Source organism: Phaseolus vulgaris, chromosome 3, assembly GCF_000499845.2.
Source record: "Phaseolus vulgaris cultivar G19833 chromosome 3, P. vulgaris v2.0, whole genome shotgun sequence".
Lineage (NCBI taxonomy): Eukaryota > Viridiplantae > Streptophyta > Magnoliopsida > Fabales > Fabaceae > Phaseolus > Phaseolus vulgaris.
The window spans coordinates 4,922,323-4,941,934 of record NC_023757.2 but is presented as its reverse complement, the minus strand read 5'-3'; the positions used below and the strand labels follow the sequence as shown (position 1 = coordinate 4,941,934).

The 19,612-nt window shown below is 30.3% G+C and overlaps 3 protein-coding genes across 3 annotated transcripts; 2 read left to right on the top strand and 1 right to left on the bottom strand.

Moving 5' to 3' along the window:
- The first annotated feature begins 4,855 nt into the window (after positions 1–4,855).
- LOC137806381 (PLASMODESMATA CALLOSE-BINDING PROTEIN 4-like) lies at positions 4,856–7,137 on the top strand. The gene is made up of 4 exons (XM_068606457.1): positions 4,856–5,248; positions 5,553–5,792; positions 5,908–5,944; positions 6,574–7,137. The coding sequence occupies exons 1-4, from the start codon at positions 5,197–5,199 to the stop codon at positions 6,842–6,844; spliced, it is 600 nt and encodes a 199-aa protein (XP_068462558.1). The 5' UTR covers positions 4,856–5,196; the 3' UTR covers positions 6,845–7,137.
- Positions 7,138–9,360: 2,223 nt separating this feature from the next.
- Positions 9,361–9,741, top strand: LOC137839002 (lysine-rich arabinogalactan protein 18-like). The gene has a single exon (XM_068648132.1). It carries the CDS (start codon positions 9,361–9,363, stop codon positions 9,739–9,741), a length of 381 nt encoding a protein of 126 aa, XP_068504233.1.
- Positions 9,742–13,254: 3,513 nt separating this feature from the next.
- Positions 13,255–19,612, bottom strand: LOC137806379 (alpha/beta hydrolase domain-containing protein VTE7-like). Its single transcript, XM_068606456.1, has 10 exons — positions 19,204–19,612; positions 17,954–18,048; positions 17,780–17,877; positions 17,622–17,671; positions 17,189–17,284; positions 16,981–17,070; positions 16,522–16,614; positions 15,280–15,375; positions 13,832–13,897; positions 13,255–13,633 (listed from the first exon to the last, which is right to left on the bottom strand). Exons 1-10 carry the CDS (start codon positions 19,390–19,392, stop codon positions 13,475–13,477), a joined length of 1,032 nt encoding a protein of 343 aa, XP_068462557.1. The 5' UTR covers positions 19,393–19,612; the 3' UTR covers positions 13,255–13,474.

Below are 19,612 nucleotides of genomic sequence, written 5' to 3'. Positions count from 1 at the left end.
TAGTGTGAAGAGGAATTTATTCTATTTGGAAATCAAATAGAAATAATTTTCAACTTCTCCATTATTGCAAGGTGTAATCAAATTCTAAAAGAAATGAGATATGAAGAAATAAGAGTAAAAAAAAAACAGATTTGAGAGACGATAAAGGAAAAAGGGTGATTGATAAAAAGGAATAGGAATGATTGCATTTTAAGTCTCCTAATTTGACATAGTTTTTTTATTTATTTTTTTTAGAAATTTCTTTTGCAAATGACCATTTTAGTCATTAGTGACACTTTATTTAAAAAAAAGGTTTATAGTGCTCGGATTAACATTATGCATACATTTAGGTTCTATCTTGATCGAGGAGTGAAAGTGCAAAGATTTAAGAAAGTGTGGATGTGTGAAGATTTGAGAGGAGAGTGTGAAGAAAGTTAGTGTATTTGGATTGAGGTATGTTAAAGTGAATTTGTGAAGAAAGTTTATTGAAGTTTGTGAGTGATGGTTGTGAGGATATTTTTATTTTCTTAAAGGTGTAAAAGTAAGATTACAAATCTACATTTGTCTTTAAAAATAATAAAATATTAGGTATTTTTTTGTAAATTTGGATGAATTAAAATTATTAATATTATAATATGATATAGTTCAATAATTAATTTATGAAAAAATACGAGTTACTTGACCAGAAAATAATTTACATGTAAAATTTTGAATACATGTAAAAATTGACAATTTTTATATAAAAATAAATAATTTAAATATTCATAAATTCAAAAATTATAATAAAAAATATTTTTGTATTAAATGTAAATAGTACTATTATATTTATAATAATAATATTATATAATTTGTTTATTATAAATAAATATATATATTTATATTATTTTTTATTATTATTAATTATTATTATTTCATTTTATTAAAATATTTGTGTTAGTTAAATTTATTTAATAAGAATAAATTCAAAAATATTTCATTCTAATATAATTATTAATCATACTTATATCATCTTATTTTCTTATCTAAATCTAAATAATTGATATTTTTGCATATATTTATTTTTCTTTGTTAATAGTATAGTCACATTTAAAAAAAAAACGGTGCTTAGTGCTTAAAAAGTTATTACGAAGCCCATAAAACCGACTTTAGGGTGGGTGCGTGGACTATATATTATGGGTGGTCTGATAGCGGCCCGATAGCGGGTGGCACGATAGGCTCGAAATGGCTTTGATACCATGTTACGAAGTGGACTTTAAGCCTAACTCAACCCCATAAAACCGACTCAATGGAGTGAGGTTTGCACCCATTTATATATTATGAAATGTCCTTATCTCTAGTCGATGTGGGATCTCCAACAAAAGTCTTTCCTTATATGATTTTACTGTTTTTATCCAAAAAAAAAAAACCTTGAATAAATTTTATCTTTGTGAACTATAATCATTGAATCTGCTATCCCTCAAACTTAGATCCTGTGATGAATGTACAAATGATAATTACAATTTTTTTTTTTTTTTTTTTTTTTTTTTTTTACGTTTTGGAGGATTAATCCCTGTTTATTGTTTTTATTTGAATAACTAAAAACATTAATTACATTTTTTCAAAGACATTTTAAAACTAAAAAAAATAATTGTATCAATTTAAGGTAAATGAATTGTGTAGACGTTTATAAAGAATAATATTTATATATAAAAATGTATAAAATTCAACTAATTTTTTTAAAAAAATTATTAAAATTAAAATTTGTTGAATTGATATAATTACAAGGAAGAATGTTAGTCTGAACGTTAAATTATTACATTTTATCAGGGAGAAGAAGAGAAAAAAATTGCCTTTCTTTATTTTTATTTTTTTATTCTAGGATATACATGTCTTCATATTTTAATTTTTTGTAAACAATTTTTCACTGAAAAAACTAAATATTTAATTATAATACAGAATATAAAAAATTATTATTATTATTATTATAATATCAGATCATACCTATTAAAATTATAATATAATATTATACTACTGTATCAAAAAGATTATAATTTATTAGACTGACAAATATATATGAAAATAAGATATATATTTGCAATAATTTAAACAATATATGTATATATGTAGTATTTTATGTTATTTATATTTATTTTAATTTACTCAAATTATGATGTAATTGAATTCAATTCCTCTAAATCATTATAGAATTGTGAAGAAATAGAAAAATATATCTTATGATTGAATTGTCATTCTAAAATTTTCATGAATATCATATGATACTAATAGCAGTTTTATAAGACAAACCATCTCTCAACATTTTTAGCAAAAAATGTATCTCAAGAGATATGCGAGACACAACTTCAAATAGATTGATTGTCTAATTATTTTTTTTCAAAACTTATTTTTGTAAAATTTATTCTTCTAATATTCTTTACAATTAAATAATACGAAATTTAAGAGATAAAGGGTTAGAGAGATTTATACTTTGTTTAATACTGGTTCATTTGATAGTGCATAATATAGCTAATTTCTGACCAACTAACAAAGTTTCACTAATAATACTAATGTCGTCGAAGTACAAGAAAAATATTTTTTTGAACCCACTTACTTATGGCTAAAACTCAAGTATTATTTGACACTCAATCACTGTTAACTAAAGCTCTAAGCATTATTTGGTGCACAACCATTATTGACTAAAAGTCTCGAGTATTATTTTGACAGTAACTACTCCTAACTAATCCATTGAGTATTATTTAAAACCCAATCATTTTTAGTTAAAATTGAGTATTCTTTGGATCCAACCACTATTAGCTAGAACTGAATATTCTTTGGATTCAACCGCTACTAACTATAACTTGGTATTTTTTAGACTCTCTCACTCCTGACTCGGACTGAATATTCTTTTGATTAAATCATTATTGGTTAGCTAAAAATGAGGATTCTTTGAACTCAACCTCTTTATAAAGAAAGTTATCTAACATAGCATTGAGTGCATTCACTATAAAGAAATGAGTGCATTCACTAGAAAGAGATGATATAATGAGAAAAAAAAAGTTAAAAAAAGAAAGAGATGATGTAATGAGAAAAAAAGAGTTAAAAAAAAAGAGATTATAATTTTAGAGAGAGAAAAATGTTCTCTTGATGTGCTGTGTAAGTGGAGGTTACAATTATTATATTAATTTAATTTTTAAAAAAATTAATTGCTCTTAAATAGTAAACTGGACTATTATTATCTAAATTTAATTTTAAAGAATTAATTACTCTTAAATGTAACTATGTGAACTGACTGAACTGGACTATAATTTATAAGACTAAAAGATATACTTCAAAATTTATTTATCACCGATAATAATTTAAATAATTCATATAATTTAAACATTTTAAATTACTTCAATTTAGTTAATTTACTGAAATCACGATGCATTCGAGTTTAATTCATTTAAGTCATTATGCACTTCATCCATTTTAACCGGCTATTAACAAATATGTAAACGGAACCAAATTAATACTATTGAGTTGAATTGTAGAAAAACTGAATTTTTTTAAATAATTTTTTTTAAAAAATTAAAAGCTTTGTTAGGTATGACAATGCAACTTGATATTTCAGTTATGCTAACATTTCAAACAACAACAATAATATGTCATCACATGAAAAAATATTATTAAAAAAAAAAGATAAAAATATGAGGAAACTAACCAAAACCCATATGTTAACAAAAAACGATACATAGATAGACTATATTTATTCATAAAGAATTTTAAGAACAAACTATTGTAGCCTATTATATCAATGAAAAGATTTTCTATGAATAAATCCTAAATTAACCAACTTACCAACACATATTTCCTTTACGAAAAATATGAATAACTCTAAATCTGATTTTTCCACAGTAATTAAGACAAGTATTCTATCAATTACGAAACATTCAAGGAACATTAGTCATAACAATAAACGGAGCACAAACCAAAGCAGAATCACATTCCATTCAGACATTAGTAAACTCCATCTTTTGAGCTTCATTCATAGTATGTATAACCACATAAAACTCAGCAATCATAACAGAACTTCAAGAAATGCATAGAAAGCTTCAATAAATTTTCCCATACTCCCACGAAAAATACTTCCACAAGTAGCAAGACCAGGATATCCCTAACAGTCCCATCAGTGCTAATTTTAACCCAATCTGATGTAGGAAACTCACATCTAACAAGAAAAGGACGAAGAACTTTACTAGTACGAGTATTAATACCGGATCAAAGAAAAAAATCATAGCCGATTTAAGAGTGAAATTATCAGACTCATTTAAAATCCAATTAGGAATATATTGTTCTCTCTAACCATGATATGACTAAAAAGATGTGACATCTGCTATAAAGACAATGAAATATTTCAATTACCACCTGTCCAAAATTGAGGGACGATATCATTCTTTTAAATACATTTAATTATTACATTAATTTAATATTTAAAAAATATCTTAAATAATATTAGTCGAACTAAACCCCATTCCAACTTAATCTGAAAATACCAATTCAAACAATTAATACAATTTTATTTGCTAAAATGTATAATTAATTAAATTTATACAAAAAGAAAAAACTAGTTCCAACTCAAAAGAGGGAATGATAATCTATGGAAACTACACTAGAAGTTCCATACTCCAAAGTGACTTGTCACTAATGGATGGTTCTAGTGCCAACACAAAACCAGAGGAAAAGATCTATGGGAATCTCCACACTAACTAGGCCCACATCGAAATTGTCTACTTCCCATTCACAATGCCACCACCTCACTTACCCTTTTGAGTTTTTGACCGTTTGAAAATATAGACAAAATTAAAATTAAAATTAAAATACTTATATATATATTTATTATATTATATTTTGTAATGTAAGCATAACAAAAATAATAAAAGCTTGAGTTTTGTACAATTCCCCAGAACACACTCCCCAGTGAAGAATACATAAAGTTTTATTACTTAATACTCTATTAATTTATTAACCTTTATTATAAAATACTTATGCACATAATGTTCAACACATAAAGGTGCTTGAAAAGTGTACCAGACAGCCTCCCCACACCTCACCTCTTGTCTCTCCATTCTGCAAAACTGCTTCTACTCTTCCCAATTTCCTCTATCTTTTTTCCCTTTGAGTAACCATCTTCTATTCCCTCCAAATTCCTTCACATAACTTTCTCTAATACCCTCTCAACATCCTTCATCACCGCCATCAACCATGGCTCTTCTCATGTGTTTTGTGCTTTTTCTTGCCTTCACTGGCCATTCAAGTAAGCTCCTGGATTTTCCTGTGTTTTTTTCAAGCTTCATGGTTCAGCATGTGGTTTAATGGGGCTTTTAATCATGATATCTGAACTCTCAGATTTGTTGTCATGATGGCTTTGTCTTGCTGTTTTTTCTGTGTTGTTTTGTACTAAAGGTTGAGATTTTGAGATGGATTTTGTTTAGGATCTTTTCTATTTTTGTTCTGTTTTACTTCAGGCTGCTGCTTTTAAGGAAAGATGGGATTTTTAGTGGACTGACTGATCTTCTGTTTCTGTTCACATTTTTTTTTGCATTTTTGTTCTTGAATAGGTGCTCTTTACTGTGTATGTAAAGATGGGGTGGGTGATCAAGCTCTTCAGAAAGCTATAGATTATGCATGTGGTGCAGGAGCTGACTGCACCCCTATTCTCCAAAATGGAGCATGTTTCCAACCCAACACTGTCAAGGATCACTGCAACTATGCTGTTAATAGCTATTTCCAGAGAAAGGGTCAGGGTCAGGGAAGCTGTGATTTTGCTGGTGCTGCCACCCCAAGCCAAAACCCACCTAGTAAGTGGCCACCATTTTCTAGCCACCTTAAAAAAATTTGGACTTTCTTGACAAAATTCCTTTTTTTTCTTCTAATTTTTCTGTCTGTTGTTGTCCCTACCTCTTTGATCTGCAGCTTCAACATCTTCATGTGTTTACCCCTCAAGTCCTGGGTATGTTCTTGATATGGATCTTGCTGATTTGTTTAAATTATTCCACAATCATTCATTCATTTCTCTGAATTTCAATTTCAATTTAATTTTTTGCTAATGCCAAGTTGTTGGTTGCTACCATGCTGTATTAAACCATTTTTTTCCCATTTACAGAACATGAAGGTGACCCTGACCCTTCTTGCCATTTTTTTCTTCTCTAATTGGCTTTTCATTAATCAATTGCCTACTTTGGTGCCCTTAGAGGGAATTGGTTAGATTCAACTTCAATTATATCATTTGCAAAAGCAATCTGTTATCTTTCTTTTGGCACAACACAACACACTTTTAGTTTACATTAGCCAAAAGGCCATTTTTTGGGGTTCCATGTATCCACCGCCTGAATCAGATTTACTCACAAGCCATGACATCATGATGAACCTTTTGAAACATTAGCTGTCATGATTATGATGTTCCACAATTGTTTTTGTTTTGTCCACTTCATTCCCACACTGTAGATTGTAGATCCAAGGTCATATAATATTTAATGAAACCAACTCCACACTTAGTATATAGTTTACTAAATTATTAATATACTATTATGGTCTTTGTGAAGAAGATCATAAGCTAATTTTTTTGGCTTCCATTTGCAGCAATGCAGGAACAGGCACCACAGGAACCCCAACAACCACTACACCAACAACAGGCACACCATCCACCTTAACTCCAACCACTCCCACTGGCACTGGCACAGGCACAGGTACAGGCACCACCACAGGTAACCCTAATGTGTTTGGAATTAGTCCAACATCTTCAACTGGAACAAGCTTCAATGATCCAAACACAGGAGTGGTTCACTTGAAGGACACATGCATGTTGCTACTGTCCTTTCTTCTCACCTTTTTGTTAGTGTCAAGGGTCTAAATGGTGCAGTTATGGGAAATCTTGTGGGGTTTGTGGTTTCTATGGATGAGATTTTGCAAATACAGAAGAAGGGGTGTTCATGTCATTTCATCACTTGGAATCATCCAGAAGCAAACCCCACTTTAGCCTCCTCCTGTTTCTTGTTTTTGTTATGTTCCTAAGCAAAAAAAAAAGTTAGGGAATTTGGTTCCTTTTCAGTGGTGAATATTTGATATGTGACTGCAAATGGGGTGGAACCTCATCGGTTTCCTTTTGTATATTATTATCTAATAGCCACTATTTTTTTTATTTAATTCATGTGTTTGATGTTTACACTTTTTCTTTTGTTGAACTATTTTTCCCTCACAATGGTTTTGCAAACTTTGGACCATTTCTCAACGTTTTCATAACTCCACAAACTTGATGATGATATTCATATATGTTCAATGTTTAGTCCGTGAGTTCGTTCGTCGTTTTCCATTGGACATTGATGATTTGGCACGATTTTCAAATTCTCAGTCATCGATCTGAACAATTCAGAAATTTGGATGGAATGTGGCGTAAGATTTAAGAATCAGAAATTATTTTCTTAGATTAATCTTTATGTGATTATTAATTTATATACAAACACTTGAGTGAAAGAAAAAAAAGATGTTGATGTGAGAGTTAGTGTATGAGTTGATATGTTTCATTGTTCCATTTTTACTCCAAACATGCATTTTCTTCCACGTGTTCATCTTGTTCCACAAATGTGAAATTGCTCGAAGTTGATTCAAGAATGGAATACCATTTTTATTTTTTTTTCCAATGTTTTATATTTATATTAATTTTTTTATATATTATTTGATTTATTGAAATGTTATTATTGACATTTATTTAGTTTTATCATTCGATCCACAATAGTATATATATAGTTTAAAAGTTGAATATTTTAGTATATGAGTAATAATAGGAGATAATTTGAAAGTTGAATATTTGAGCATTTTTAGTATTTGTTTTGAAGTTGATGATAATGAGGACCACTTTATGAGTTGATGATGTGAAGAGGCACCGAATGACTCAAAGAGAATGAATAATTGCTTGACCGACATATGTAAGAAATAAATAATGATGCATGCTTTTCCTCAATTGCATTCCTTTTGTAGAGAATCAAAATAAGGAAATGGGAATCAATACCATCTAATGTATTCTCTATTCCATTTATACATATTAGATTTTAATGATTATATAAAAGATAAGCTAATCCAAACACTACTATGAAAAATAATAATTAGTTGGTATACTTACAAAATTAGAGATATTTTAGATACTAAAAATATTTTTATTTTTAAATTAATTTTTATTATTGTTAAATAGTTTTTAAATTGGTATTTAATTATAATTAGTAACTAAATTTTTTCTATCAAATTTAAAATATAAATAATTGATAGTTAAAATCTTGATAGTTAATTAGATATCAATTTAAAAGTTTTAATAATAATAAATTTTTTATTTTAATTTTTAAAATGATTTCTAATTTAATTAGCTAATTATTTTTTATTTTTAAAATTAATTTTTATTTTATGATTTTCTTATTATTGAAAATTAAAAAAAGTAATGAAAATTAAATGCCTGTTAATTAAAGAAAGACTAGAGGGAATTAATTAAGAATTTAATAATTATTATTATCATGGTTAAGACGGAACATGTAAATTTAACTTCAAAAATAGTGCATTTCTAATAAAAAGAGAAAACCAGATAGATTTTTGATTTTTTTTACTCTCTTTTATTAGAGTTTTATAGAATTATGAGATATAAAAACTAAAATTTTCATATGAAATTGTTTAGCAATAGAATGAGTAATTTTTATTAGATTATTTTGATCAAAATTGTAAACAAGTTTGATCAACATAGCATATTGGTGTTGAAAAAACATCAAATATTTAAGTTTAAATGTCATGCTTTTATTTGAAGTTTAGAAACATTAAATCTTTGGATGTCAAGTTTTTATTTTACCAAAGGTAATATGTGACTATTTCAAAGTATACATTTATAAGAACATTTTAAAGTATACATTTATAATCTTTTGTTTTATTACCTAAATTGATCTCTCTTAAAGGATCTTGAGTTTTAACTTGTTAAGGCCTAGACAATCCAATATAAACACTAGATTATTTTTTAATTGAAGTTTTGATGATATCAATATAACTAATTGGTGAATTAGTTATCTTTTACATGTTTATACCATATAATATTTTTACTACATTGATCAAATATACAAATCACGTGTTTTCACAAGAGTGTTATATTTAAAATAAAATATCAATTAGTCCAATCATTTAACTACTAAATGATCAACTAAATTATAAATAAATGTAAAATTATATATATATATATATAATTAAAGTATAACTACTTTATTCGTCTTTACATTTAGGGTTAATATTCAATTTAGTACAATGATTTTTAAAAAATCAATTTGGTTCATATGTTTTTTTTAAATGTATCTAAATTGGTCATTTCCATTAAGTCGCACCTTATGACGTTAAGTGTTTTTTATGTGGCAGAGAGAAGTGGGATTGAGAGATGTGAGGTGTCAAGTGGCGACATCTCCTAAGGTTGTAACCCTCGCATTGTCGCCGACGACATCTCCTAAGGTCGTAACCCTCGCATTGTTGCCGGCGACATCTCCTCCCATTGTTGTGACTCCTGCTCCAGTGACCAAGCCTCTCATAGCATCCCCTCCGGCTGCAGTGCCAGTGAGCTCCCCTCCAGCTCCAATTCCGGTGAGCTCTTCCCCTGCGCCTGTGCCTACAACTGTTCCCGTGGTGGCGCCCATCACCCTTGTGGCTCCGGCTCCGGCTCCAGGAAAGAACAAGAAGGGTAAGAAGCACGGTGCTCCAACACCTTTACCATCATTGCTCGATCCCCTTCTCTAGCGAAGATGCTTCTTCCCCTACACCTGCATTTTTTGCCAACGATGAGATATGTTTTATCTTTACTGTGTTCTTTCAATGCTGATTTTGTACAATGTGCATAAGATCTGTGATTTATTGTTGTTATAAGTCCATATCCACCACCACGAGAGCAGCTGTAGGCACACGCGCAAGGGGAGAGCTCATCGGAACTGGAGTCGGTGGGGAGCTCATTGGCGCCGCAGTCGGAGGAGACGCTGCCGGAGGCTTGGTCGCTGGAGCAGGAGCCACAACAGTGGGAGGAGATGCCGCCGGTGACGATGCGGGGGTTATAGCCTTAGGGATGCCGCCACTTGACACCTCACATCTCTCAATCCCACCTCTCTCTGTCACATAAGCAACACTTGACGCAGTAAGGTGTGACTTAACGAAAATGACCAATTTGGATACATTTTAAAAAATATAAGGACCAAATTGTTTTTTTTTTAAAACCACTGTACTAAATTGAATATTGACATTAAATGTAGGGACGAATAAAGTAATTATACCTATAATCAAACATATTTGGTAATACACACAATCTGAATTAAGCTAAACATTGCAATAACATTCTACACATTTATACTTTCTATATGAAGAGTCTAATAGATACAATAATGACTATATACACTCAACATAGAAAGAATTTATACAATATCAATTTAAATGCTTGCAACAACTTATATAAAGGAAACAAAAAATAATATCAATAATATGTTTTTATCTTTATCTAACCTATACTTAAAAAGAAAACAAAACCTTCTATAAGGAGACCATAAGTGAAAAAAACTAATTGAAATAAATCTACACAACATATCTTAAGGATCACATTATCAAAATTATGAAGAATAATATCAAGAGATGGTTTCTCAAGCAATGATCATATCCAAGGATACTATAAATATGAAGAGACTCCCTATAATATACATAAAGCTTATCAAATTTTACATTCTACTTATAATCTTTGTATATATAGTTTATACTATCTTGTGTATCTTGTTTGTAGTGAGAGTGTGATAATTTTGTATCCTTCACTTTTTAAAGTAATTCACTTGTGAGAAAGTTAAACTATTTATCATTTCTAAGAGAGGAATCTTCCTTAGCGCCTTGACATGGAGATTAAGAAATGTAACCACGAGTGGTTTGTGTATTTGTTGTAATCATGATTTTATAAATTTAACATTTTGTAAATTGTAGTTGTTGTTTTTTGATGTTATAAAAGTTCTTGAATGTTATGTGATTGGATGATATTGTATGGTGAAACTTGTATGAGATTGATGCCATACATTTGGGATAACATGAAATGTTGCGTGATGATACATTAAGTATGAAAATTCTATGTTTTAACATAAATTCTTTAGCTTTATTGATGAGCTAAGTCATGTAAACTGAGGTATCAGGTGATGAGAAGTTGAAGAGAGACTTCATACATACTGTAACCAATGTAGACACACAATATTGGATGTTTGGACTTACCCTAATCCTAGAAGTGTTAGTTAGAGGTTAGTCTATAGTAAGGACATATTTAATGAGTCTTTCAGAAGACGATAAAATCTATATGCAATCATTATGATTGAAATGAAATCAAAAGTATTGGGGGTTGAAAGGAAATCACAGTATTGTGAATGAAAATAGACATGAGTAGTTAGTGTGAATGAAATGAAGACAATCTTGATTAAAAAGTTGACCCATGTAATTTGGTTTGTTGTTTTGCATGTATTGTGTATGTTATAAAATTTACTAGTTTACCCTTATTTTTGTGTTGTGTTGTGAATTGTAATGACTGAGATAAGCTTTTATGTAAAACAGTAAAATTTAGTTTAACAATCAACTTTGAAAAAAATTAACATTTCGATGCTTATTTCTAAAAGGATATGGTTTTCAAAAATTAAATTGATTATATAAATTGAATAATACCTAAACCTTCAAATCCCAACTAATTTAATTGATTTTATTTAAATGAAAAGGTAGCACTTTTCATAATATTATCTACTTAAGATTATCTTTAACAAATGATATTTGTAGGTCATAAAAAGTAAATAAGAATAAAACATAAACATATTCAGAATGTTGTCTTTTAAAATATATTTATGATATTTTAAAGAAGATATAACTAAAAGTGAGATTTTAGAAAGGAAGAAAGTACTAATTATATTAATTTTCATTCAGAAAGCTATCAAACTAGAGAACATTAATAAGGAATATAAATTTTTTTATTTGTTTTTCTTTAGAATATCACTCTCAACTTTTTCTTTTTAAAATATCAACATATTTAAACAATTTTAAATCTTCAAATTAGAAAAAGAGATGTGAGAGAAAAAAAATTAGAAAAATAACTTAAAAAAAGAAAGGGAATAAATCTATGTTTTTAATACAATGGTAAAAGAATTGACTAGTTTTAATAGAATAATAAGTATAATTTGGATTGGGTTTAACTCACATTTATTAATTGATCAGTTAACTACTTACTTAAATATGTTCAGGTTGAAAAGATAAATGATATATTATTTACTTATATTTAACTAAAATAAATCATATAAATACAAAAACATGATTGTATTTATTAATTTTTTTAAAACATTCCTTCTTTAATAACTCAAAACTGTTGAAATCTCCTTTGTTGTTCCCCCTATTTCTCTCATATGTTCCAGTCTCAACAGTTTTGAATTCTAAAAAAGTATTTGAAAAATTAATTGAATGAAAAAATAATTTTGTATTTAAAGAATTTATTTTGTTTAAAACAATACAAAAAAAAGTCACATAATTAATTGTATAGATAAGTAACTGACATGACACTTGAAAATGTACAAATAAACATTTAATTGAGTAGTTAACATATATGAATAAAACCTAAACATAAGCAGAAACCTAAACATAATTTTTTCTCTTCAAACCAAAAATGCACGTTAATTGATAATTAAAATGCGATTAAAACCCACACAAAAATTACAATTGTTACATGAAGACAGGTTAATTTTTTGTTATTGTAATAAAAATAAAATTTGATAATACATATTATATATTTTAACTTTATTTTTTTTAAAAGCAACTATACCTGTCAAATAATTATCTAACTTCTAATCGAGGCTATAAGTATTGAAAAAAACAATGTAAGAATATTTTAAACAAAGTTTTTATATTAGTCTTCTAAATAATAATAAAAAAAAAACCAGAAAAGAAAGAAAAAATTCCAACAGTGATCAACTAAATTTTTCTTAACAGAAAATAATCATTACAAAAATCAATAATATATTGAAAAATAAAGAAATTAAAAAGAAAAAAAACATTGTTCTATCACTATCAAATCAAGAAATAATCAATCATGTTGGCACCAGAAGAAGCTTATCTATCTTGGGTTGCTTTCCAGGGTGATGGTACTGCTATGTTTATTTCTTATAAAAAAAAGATAGCACTTTACTCTTGGCAAATCATGATTTTTGATGAAAATCACTTGGAACAATCAAAGATGATGATGCTATGTGCTAAGCTACTTAAAGATGGCCATGAAGAATATTAATCATTGAAAACAATTCAATATCAAAAGAGTGTGAATCAGTGTATATAAAATGAGAATATGAGAAAGAGACATATAATATTAACAATATCATGTTACTTTAGCAACATTGTTTCTATCTTCCTCTAAATGGGGAAGGACAAATTCTGAATTACTTCTATAACCTTCAGGTTTGCCAAATTATGGAGAATTTCTTATTAACCTTCATACTGGTGCAACATATGGATTCAATTTCTTAGCCTCTCTCTGCTGCACAAATTCAACAATTAATTTGATGGTAGAATCTGGTCTTTCCAGATGAGGAAGATGGCCACAATGGGGTATTTGGCGTATAGATGCATCAGGTAATTCACAGTGGAGTTGCTGCAGGTGAAAAAGTTCAAAAAGCCAACTTCAGTTATGATATTAGCATGGAATATTGTTCCCTTGCAGTCCAATAAAGTGAAACAAAAGTGAGAGAGAATTATGCTTCTTGATCATGACTTTCCAGCATGTCAAACAAATTTTGAACATTTCTATATGATCACAATGTTGGAACAATAGTGCCACAGGGTAACTTACCACTGCAAACTTATTGCTGATGATGCGATCATTCTCACCCCATATTATCAGTGTTTTCTGTTTTACCTGTCAGACAAATTCAGAACATCTTAATGAGAATGAAACCAAGTTTCTTGAAAAAGGTGATCCATCTCTTAGGAATTCAAGTGAGTCTGAATCCCATGTTAAAAAGCAATAAGAATATTAAGTAATATATAAGAAAAAAGACACACAAACTCATTATTTTAAGGTTTTAAGAATATTAAGTAATATATAAGAAAAAGACACACAAACTCATTATTTTAAGGTTTTGAGTCAGGGTAGTGTCAGGTTCGTTATATGGGTTGGTTAATGGGCTCATTGGTGTCTGAAAGACCAAACATCATTTGAGTTAGGGTAGTGTAGGCAAATAAGGAAATGAAACTTCTTTGCTCATAACAAATGGATTTTAGGAGTTGTGCATATATGGGTGGTTCAACCTTCAATGGTTTTTTCAGGTAGTGTTATGTTTTCTTACATTAACCTCATCAAAATATTTAGTTTTCTATGCAACTGATATGTCTTCCAAGCCCATTTTTCATCCCAATGACTAAAAACTTACTTTTACTTTGTTTTCCTGGAAAGAATGGTTCTGATCGAGTCTTGTTGAAGATATGATTTAATTAGGTTGAATGTAAACAGGGATAAAAGATATATTTAGTAGATATGTAGTGATTTTATTTTGTTTTGTTACCTTAATCATCCTGCACATATGATTATAAATAAATGTGTGTATGCCCAGAATTTTAAAAATGGTCAAAGTAGCAAATTTTAAACAGTGATCAAAATAATGCAGACAACCTTCCAAACCTTTCGGTATATGTAGCTGTAGCATTTAAATCTAACAAAGCTCAAATAATGGACAAATTTGCAGAACAGTCTCCATCTGAGAATTGTTCATTCTAAATTTTACTGAAAAAGCTATGTAAAATTAATCATCATAAGCTTTTTCCTTATAATATGTGTATACATATATATATAAAGAATTGTAAGTGAAAATTTGAAATTATGGCCATGTGAACCTTAAGTCCTATTCTTAGGAAGCATAAAGAAGAAATGACTCATTCCAGGAGATTAAGGAATTAATTGCAGTACAAATTGAAGCCATAAGGCAGTTAATAAATATGACTGATGCTTATGAACACAGATACAGTTGTTGCTCCTCTGCAAGGACAACATTGAGAAGTGAACAACAGCCAATCAGCACATGACATAATAGAGAACTAAAAATTAAGTGACCCAAAAGCAGATCATGGCATGATAAAAGGGTATGATGAACAGTCATATTATCTCATGCAAAAATCAGAAGGTTAGATGAAGATTCACATTTCAGAGTATTCATGTGAGTTAAACCACTTCTATAGTCCAAATGACATAAAAATAAGGTAATAAATACAGCACTTATCAACAACTTGGAAAGCTTCACACACCTTTCCTATCAAAGGAGCAACATTGTAACCACCACTTGTCATAAAATCCACAGTAGCATCATTCCACCAAGGCAATGAACAATGCAATCGCCCCACCTATGCAGAACATATGAAGACTGTTAGCATTATTCATTCTTGTACATTCAAAATCACATAGTACGAGAAGCTCATTGTGTGATGGGACTTCTGTATATATCCTTGGACAGACATGTGATGCCTTGACAGGAGATAACTATTGAGATACCAAGCATGTAATTCTCCTGTGGGATATTTCCAAAACATGAAAATTCATCTTGTTTCATTTAAATTAAAGAGTTTTCTTGATTCATTCAAGATGAAGAATTGTCTTTTCTAGTTTCAATCCAATGGTTATAAATATAATGCTTCATACAACTTAGTTGTAAACATCATTTGACTCTAGGAACATGCTGAGATTTTTTTGTTAGAATAATTATTTTTAGAGAAAGAGAAGATATGTTACACAAAGGAGCTTGTTAAACTTTTATTCTTGGGCTCTATATATAGAACTAAAGTGTAACACAAAATTAAATACTTACAACATCCTAATCTTGGAAACAAATTAATATCTTCAAATCTACACATCTTAAAGATTTGAAACATAAACAAAAAATTCCTAAAAAAGACTAAATTGTTCAATTTAAAACAATAGATATATTTAGGCATGTTTTTAACATTGCTCCTAGCCTTAATAAACAGATTCCTAAAATACTCAATAATTCATTTTCAAATTAAAGATATTAAGGCATATTTTCAACCCATGTTCTACTGATAAAGTGAAATGATGTGACCATTCATGGAATAAGAGCATGAATAGACATCAACTATTCATGAAAGACATAGCCTAAAAGAAAGTGCCTATCCATGCCTTAAAGACATGATGCACAACTTTCTTTTTTATCTCTTTTTCTTCTATCCTTCAAAGATTCATTCTTACCAACAATTCCTATGAAAATGTTGTTACAGTTATGTTTTTTGGGGTCTTTGCACATAGGGATCACACAATAGACATGTAATCTTGAGCTCTTAACAGTGACAGGTTGTAATAGTCCTTAGAATTTTCTGCCATCCTACAACCAACCTAGTACAAAGTGCTTGACCATGTGATACTGAGTTATCCAAAAGTAAAGTGCCGAATGGCCCATTGTGAAGCAAAGAATGCATAAAAAACATGTACACCAGGTTACACAAATAAAACAGTAATTCTAGAATCAGGCAACTCACATTAGTCCAATCAAGGCTAGTGCCGAAGGAAATGTTTGTAAAGGTCAAATAGGTGGCATATAAGCGTAATGGAAAGCTCTTCAATAAATTAACCTGATCCAAAAGAACACCAGTGATGAGTTGTAACTTGAGTAATTGAAGTCCTTAACTTCCTCATCCTCTCATAACTACACCAACCGATTTAAACCAAAATGAAGAAACAAAGATGCCATTTTCAAAAGTTAAATGTCATATTAAGAAACTTTATATCATAAAGAGCCAAAAGTAACAAGCAGAAAAATTCCATCGACTTCACTTTAGGGGGCTGATGAACATTTGAAATAATTTTCTACCTAATTGAATGTACAAATGAACTTTTTCAGCTAGAGAAACACTCCATGGAGAGAGATGGGATTTGGTTTGTTTTTTTGGTTAATCTCCAGTGCCAGTAATAATATAGTAAGTTGGAAAGATATTCACCCCAGCATAGGCTACTGCTCTGGGCAAGGTTGCCAGCTTTCCAGTTCCTTCTGCATATACACTAGCCCCAATCAGAACAAGCTTCTCCACCTGAAAAGATGAACTGCAAATAAATAACCACAGCACACCAGAGTCATTTGATGAAGAACTCTTTTGCAAACTGGATCATGGTGGGCATTTAGAAGTTAAATTATTGGATGGCACGTACAGCTTCGGGATAATTGACCGCAAAATCAATGGCAACAGCAGAGCCAAGGCTTGGTCCAACTAATGTCATTGGCCTTCTGATGTAGCATTTCCAAAACTGTTATAGATAAATTTAATTCAGTCTCAACACAGTATGCAACAAATGGAAAGAAATAAAACAGACGCAGAAAGAAACTATTACTATTGAAGGCATCCATTATTCCATTTTTTTAGACCATAGTTGATGAATGAACTAGTCAAAGCCTATAATTTAACTGATCTATCTATTACTCCAATTAAGTTAGATAATTTAGGGAAATAATTTACTAGGTGAAGTAGATTTTTCAGATTTATACACCATCTTATAGCTGTGCAGACTCCAACTGAGTTTTCACTTTTCAAGTTTAATTATAACTTTGGGATACAACATTTATTAGTACATTATACATTTGTACCTGGTAGAAGTGATCACGCTTGGATTCCACATCACAAGGAGGAAGTTTTTCTGATGGACAAAAAATGAAAAACGAGAAGAGAAAGCATCTTAAAAAACTCAGAACAAAAAGGGTGAGTAATAAATAACATACAATAGTCAAAGTAATAAAAACCAAACCTAAATCAGAGAAACCCCAACCAAGAATGTCAATGGCCCAGGTCTCAATACCAGATTCCTCAAGCAATGGTAGTACATATCTCCATTCTAAACAAGAGCTGAATAACAATGCAGCGTGAGTTTCAGGGTAACTTCAGCATAAAATGCATAAATAAATTTGCATATTTTGAGCACCTGTCAAAACCATGTAGAAGAACAACTGGAGTTTCCTTGCTCTGCACCACTGGCTTCACACAACTACTCATGATGGGATTTTCTGAGAACCTAACCTAATTAAATCAGACATTTTATTTGAATGTGAGGCCCTATGATTTGCATTGTCTACTTTCAATGGGCCATAATGGATGACCACAAGCACAAGGGCACCACTTAATCAACTTTTGAATGTGAACAAGGTTAAATAGCGTGGTCCACTTGTTGGTACTCTAAGTGAGGCAGGTAAGAAGCATCATAGTGGAACAAACCTTGAAACTGTGTTCATGGATGGATCAATTACCAGTTCAGTGTCCATAAACAAAAAAACAGAATCTATGTTGAAAGTTAGGTTAATATTTTCTGAAGCTTTTGATTGATTGTATCACACTGTGTCCATGCAAGAAAGTTAGGACCAGTTACAAATTTTAAACAGAGGAATTAAGAGATCACAGAAAGTGAAATGAAGATCATTTTCTAATGCAAAATACTTCCATTAATAGTATTACACAATAAATTACGCAAGAAACGACACATCCTAGAGGCACATACAATTTTCAGTCCTAGCCAAGAAGATACTCTGGAGTGTGTGGAAGGATCCACAACAACCATGAATTAATCATAAGTAACATTAAAAATTCCAAATGTCCACAACACAGCAATTATCCTACCAAATATTTTGGACCAAATCCAAAAAAATACAAACCCATCCAATCTGCTCCACCTCTCCAAATATAACTCCACCCAACAAGTTTTCGTTGCAAAAACCATTTTGAAACTAAAGCAAATCTCACATCCAGAGAATGGGACCCAAAATAAAAAGTAAAAACCAAATCAAAATGGGTTTAAGCTAACCTCTGACAACAAATTTTGATCTTTCTTTTCCGAAGAGGTGTTCTCAAATCACAATTAGGACTGATAGTGCCTAAAAATGACTGTGTTAATAAAATTCTGGGAAACTAAAAGAAATAAAACCTTCCAAATTTCAAATCTTCGTTTACAAAAGCTTTAGTACATTACTGGTTTTGCTAGAAACAAAGATTTACTCTCCTAAACTAAAAAAAGCATAAAGTGAATAAATAGATAAATAAAAAAATTCTCCTCCTTGAAACGGACAAAAGATTCAGATACCCTTTTAACTTTACACCATGAAGATGCAAATAACACTGTGCATAAGATCAAACAAAGAGTCAGGGAAATAGGAAGAAAGTAAAAAGATAAAATATTTTTACAGGCACAGGTAGCCTCTGAATCCGCATGGCGAGTTTTCTGGCAAAAGGGTCTTCTATGGTGTGCAACTCTTTGGGGAGAAAGGAAGGGAAGGCATCAGCAGCAACAACCCGGGGAGAAGAGATTTTGGCGTTGCATCTGAGTGGAAAACGCAATGCCGCAGAAGAGCCAATGGACACAGAAAAAAACATGTTGGTCGGGCGCAGCAAGGAAGAGGAGGATGAAGCGGTGTCGTTTCTTATGCTATGCTACAGTCACTCAGTCACAGTGTCAGACATGCAGAATTTGTTTGTGGAGTGGCTTAAGAGTTGAGACTACGTGTTGGAAGGTGGTAGCTCATGTGGGGTGGTGTTTATGGAAGGAGTGTTGTAGGGTAGGTACCCTTGTTAAAGGTGGCTACTTCCCTAAGGT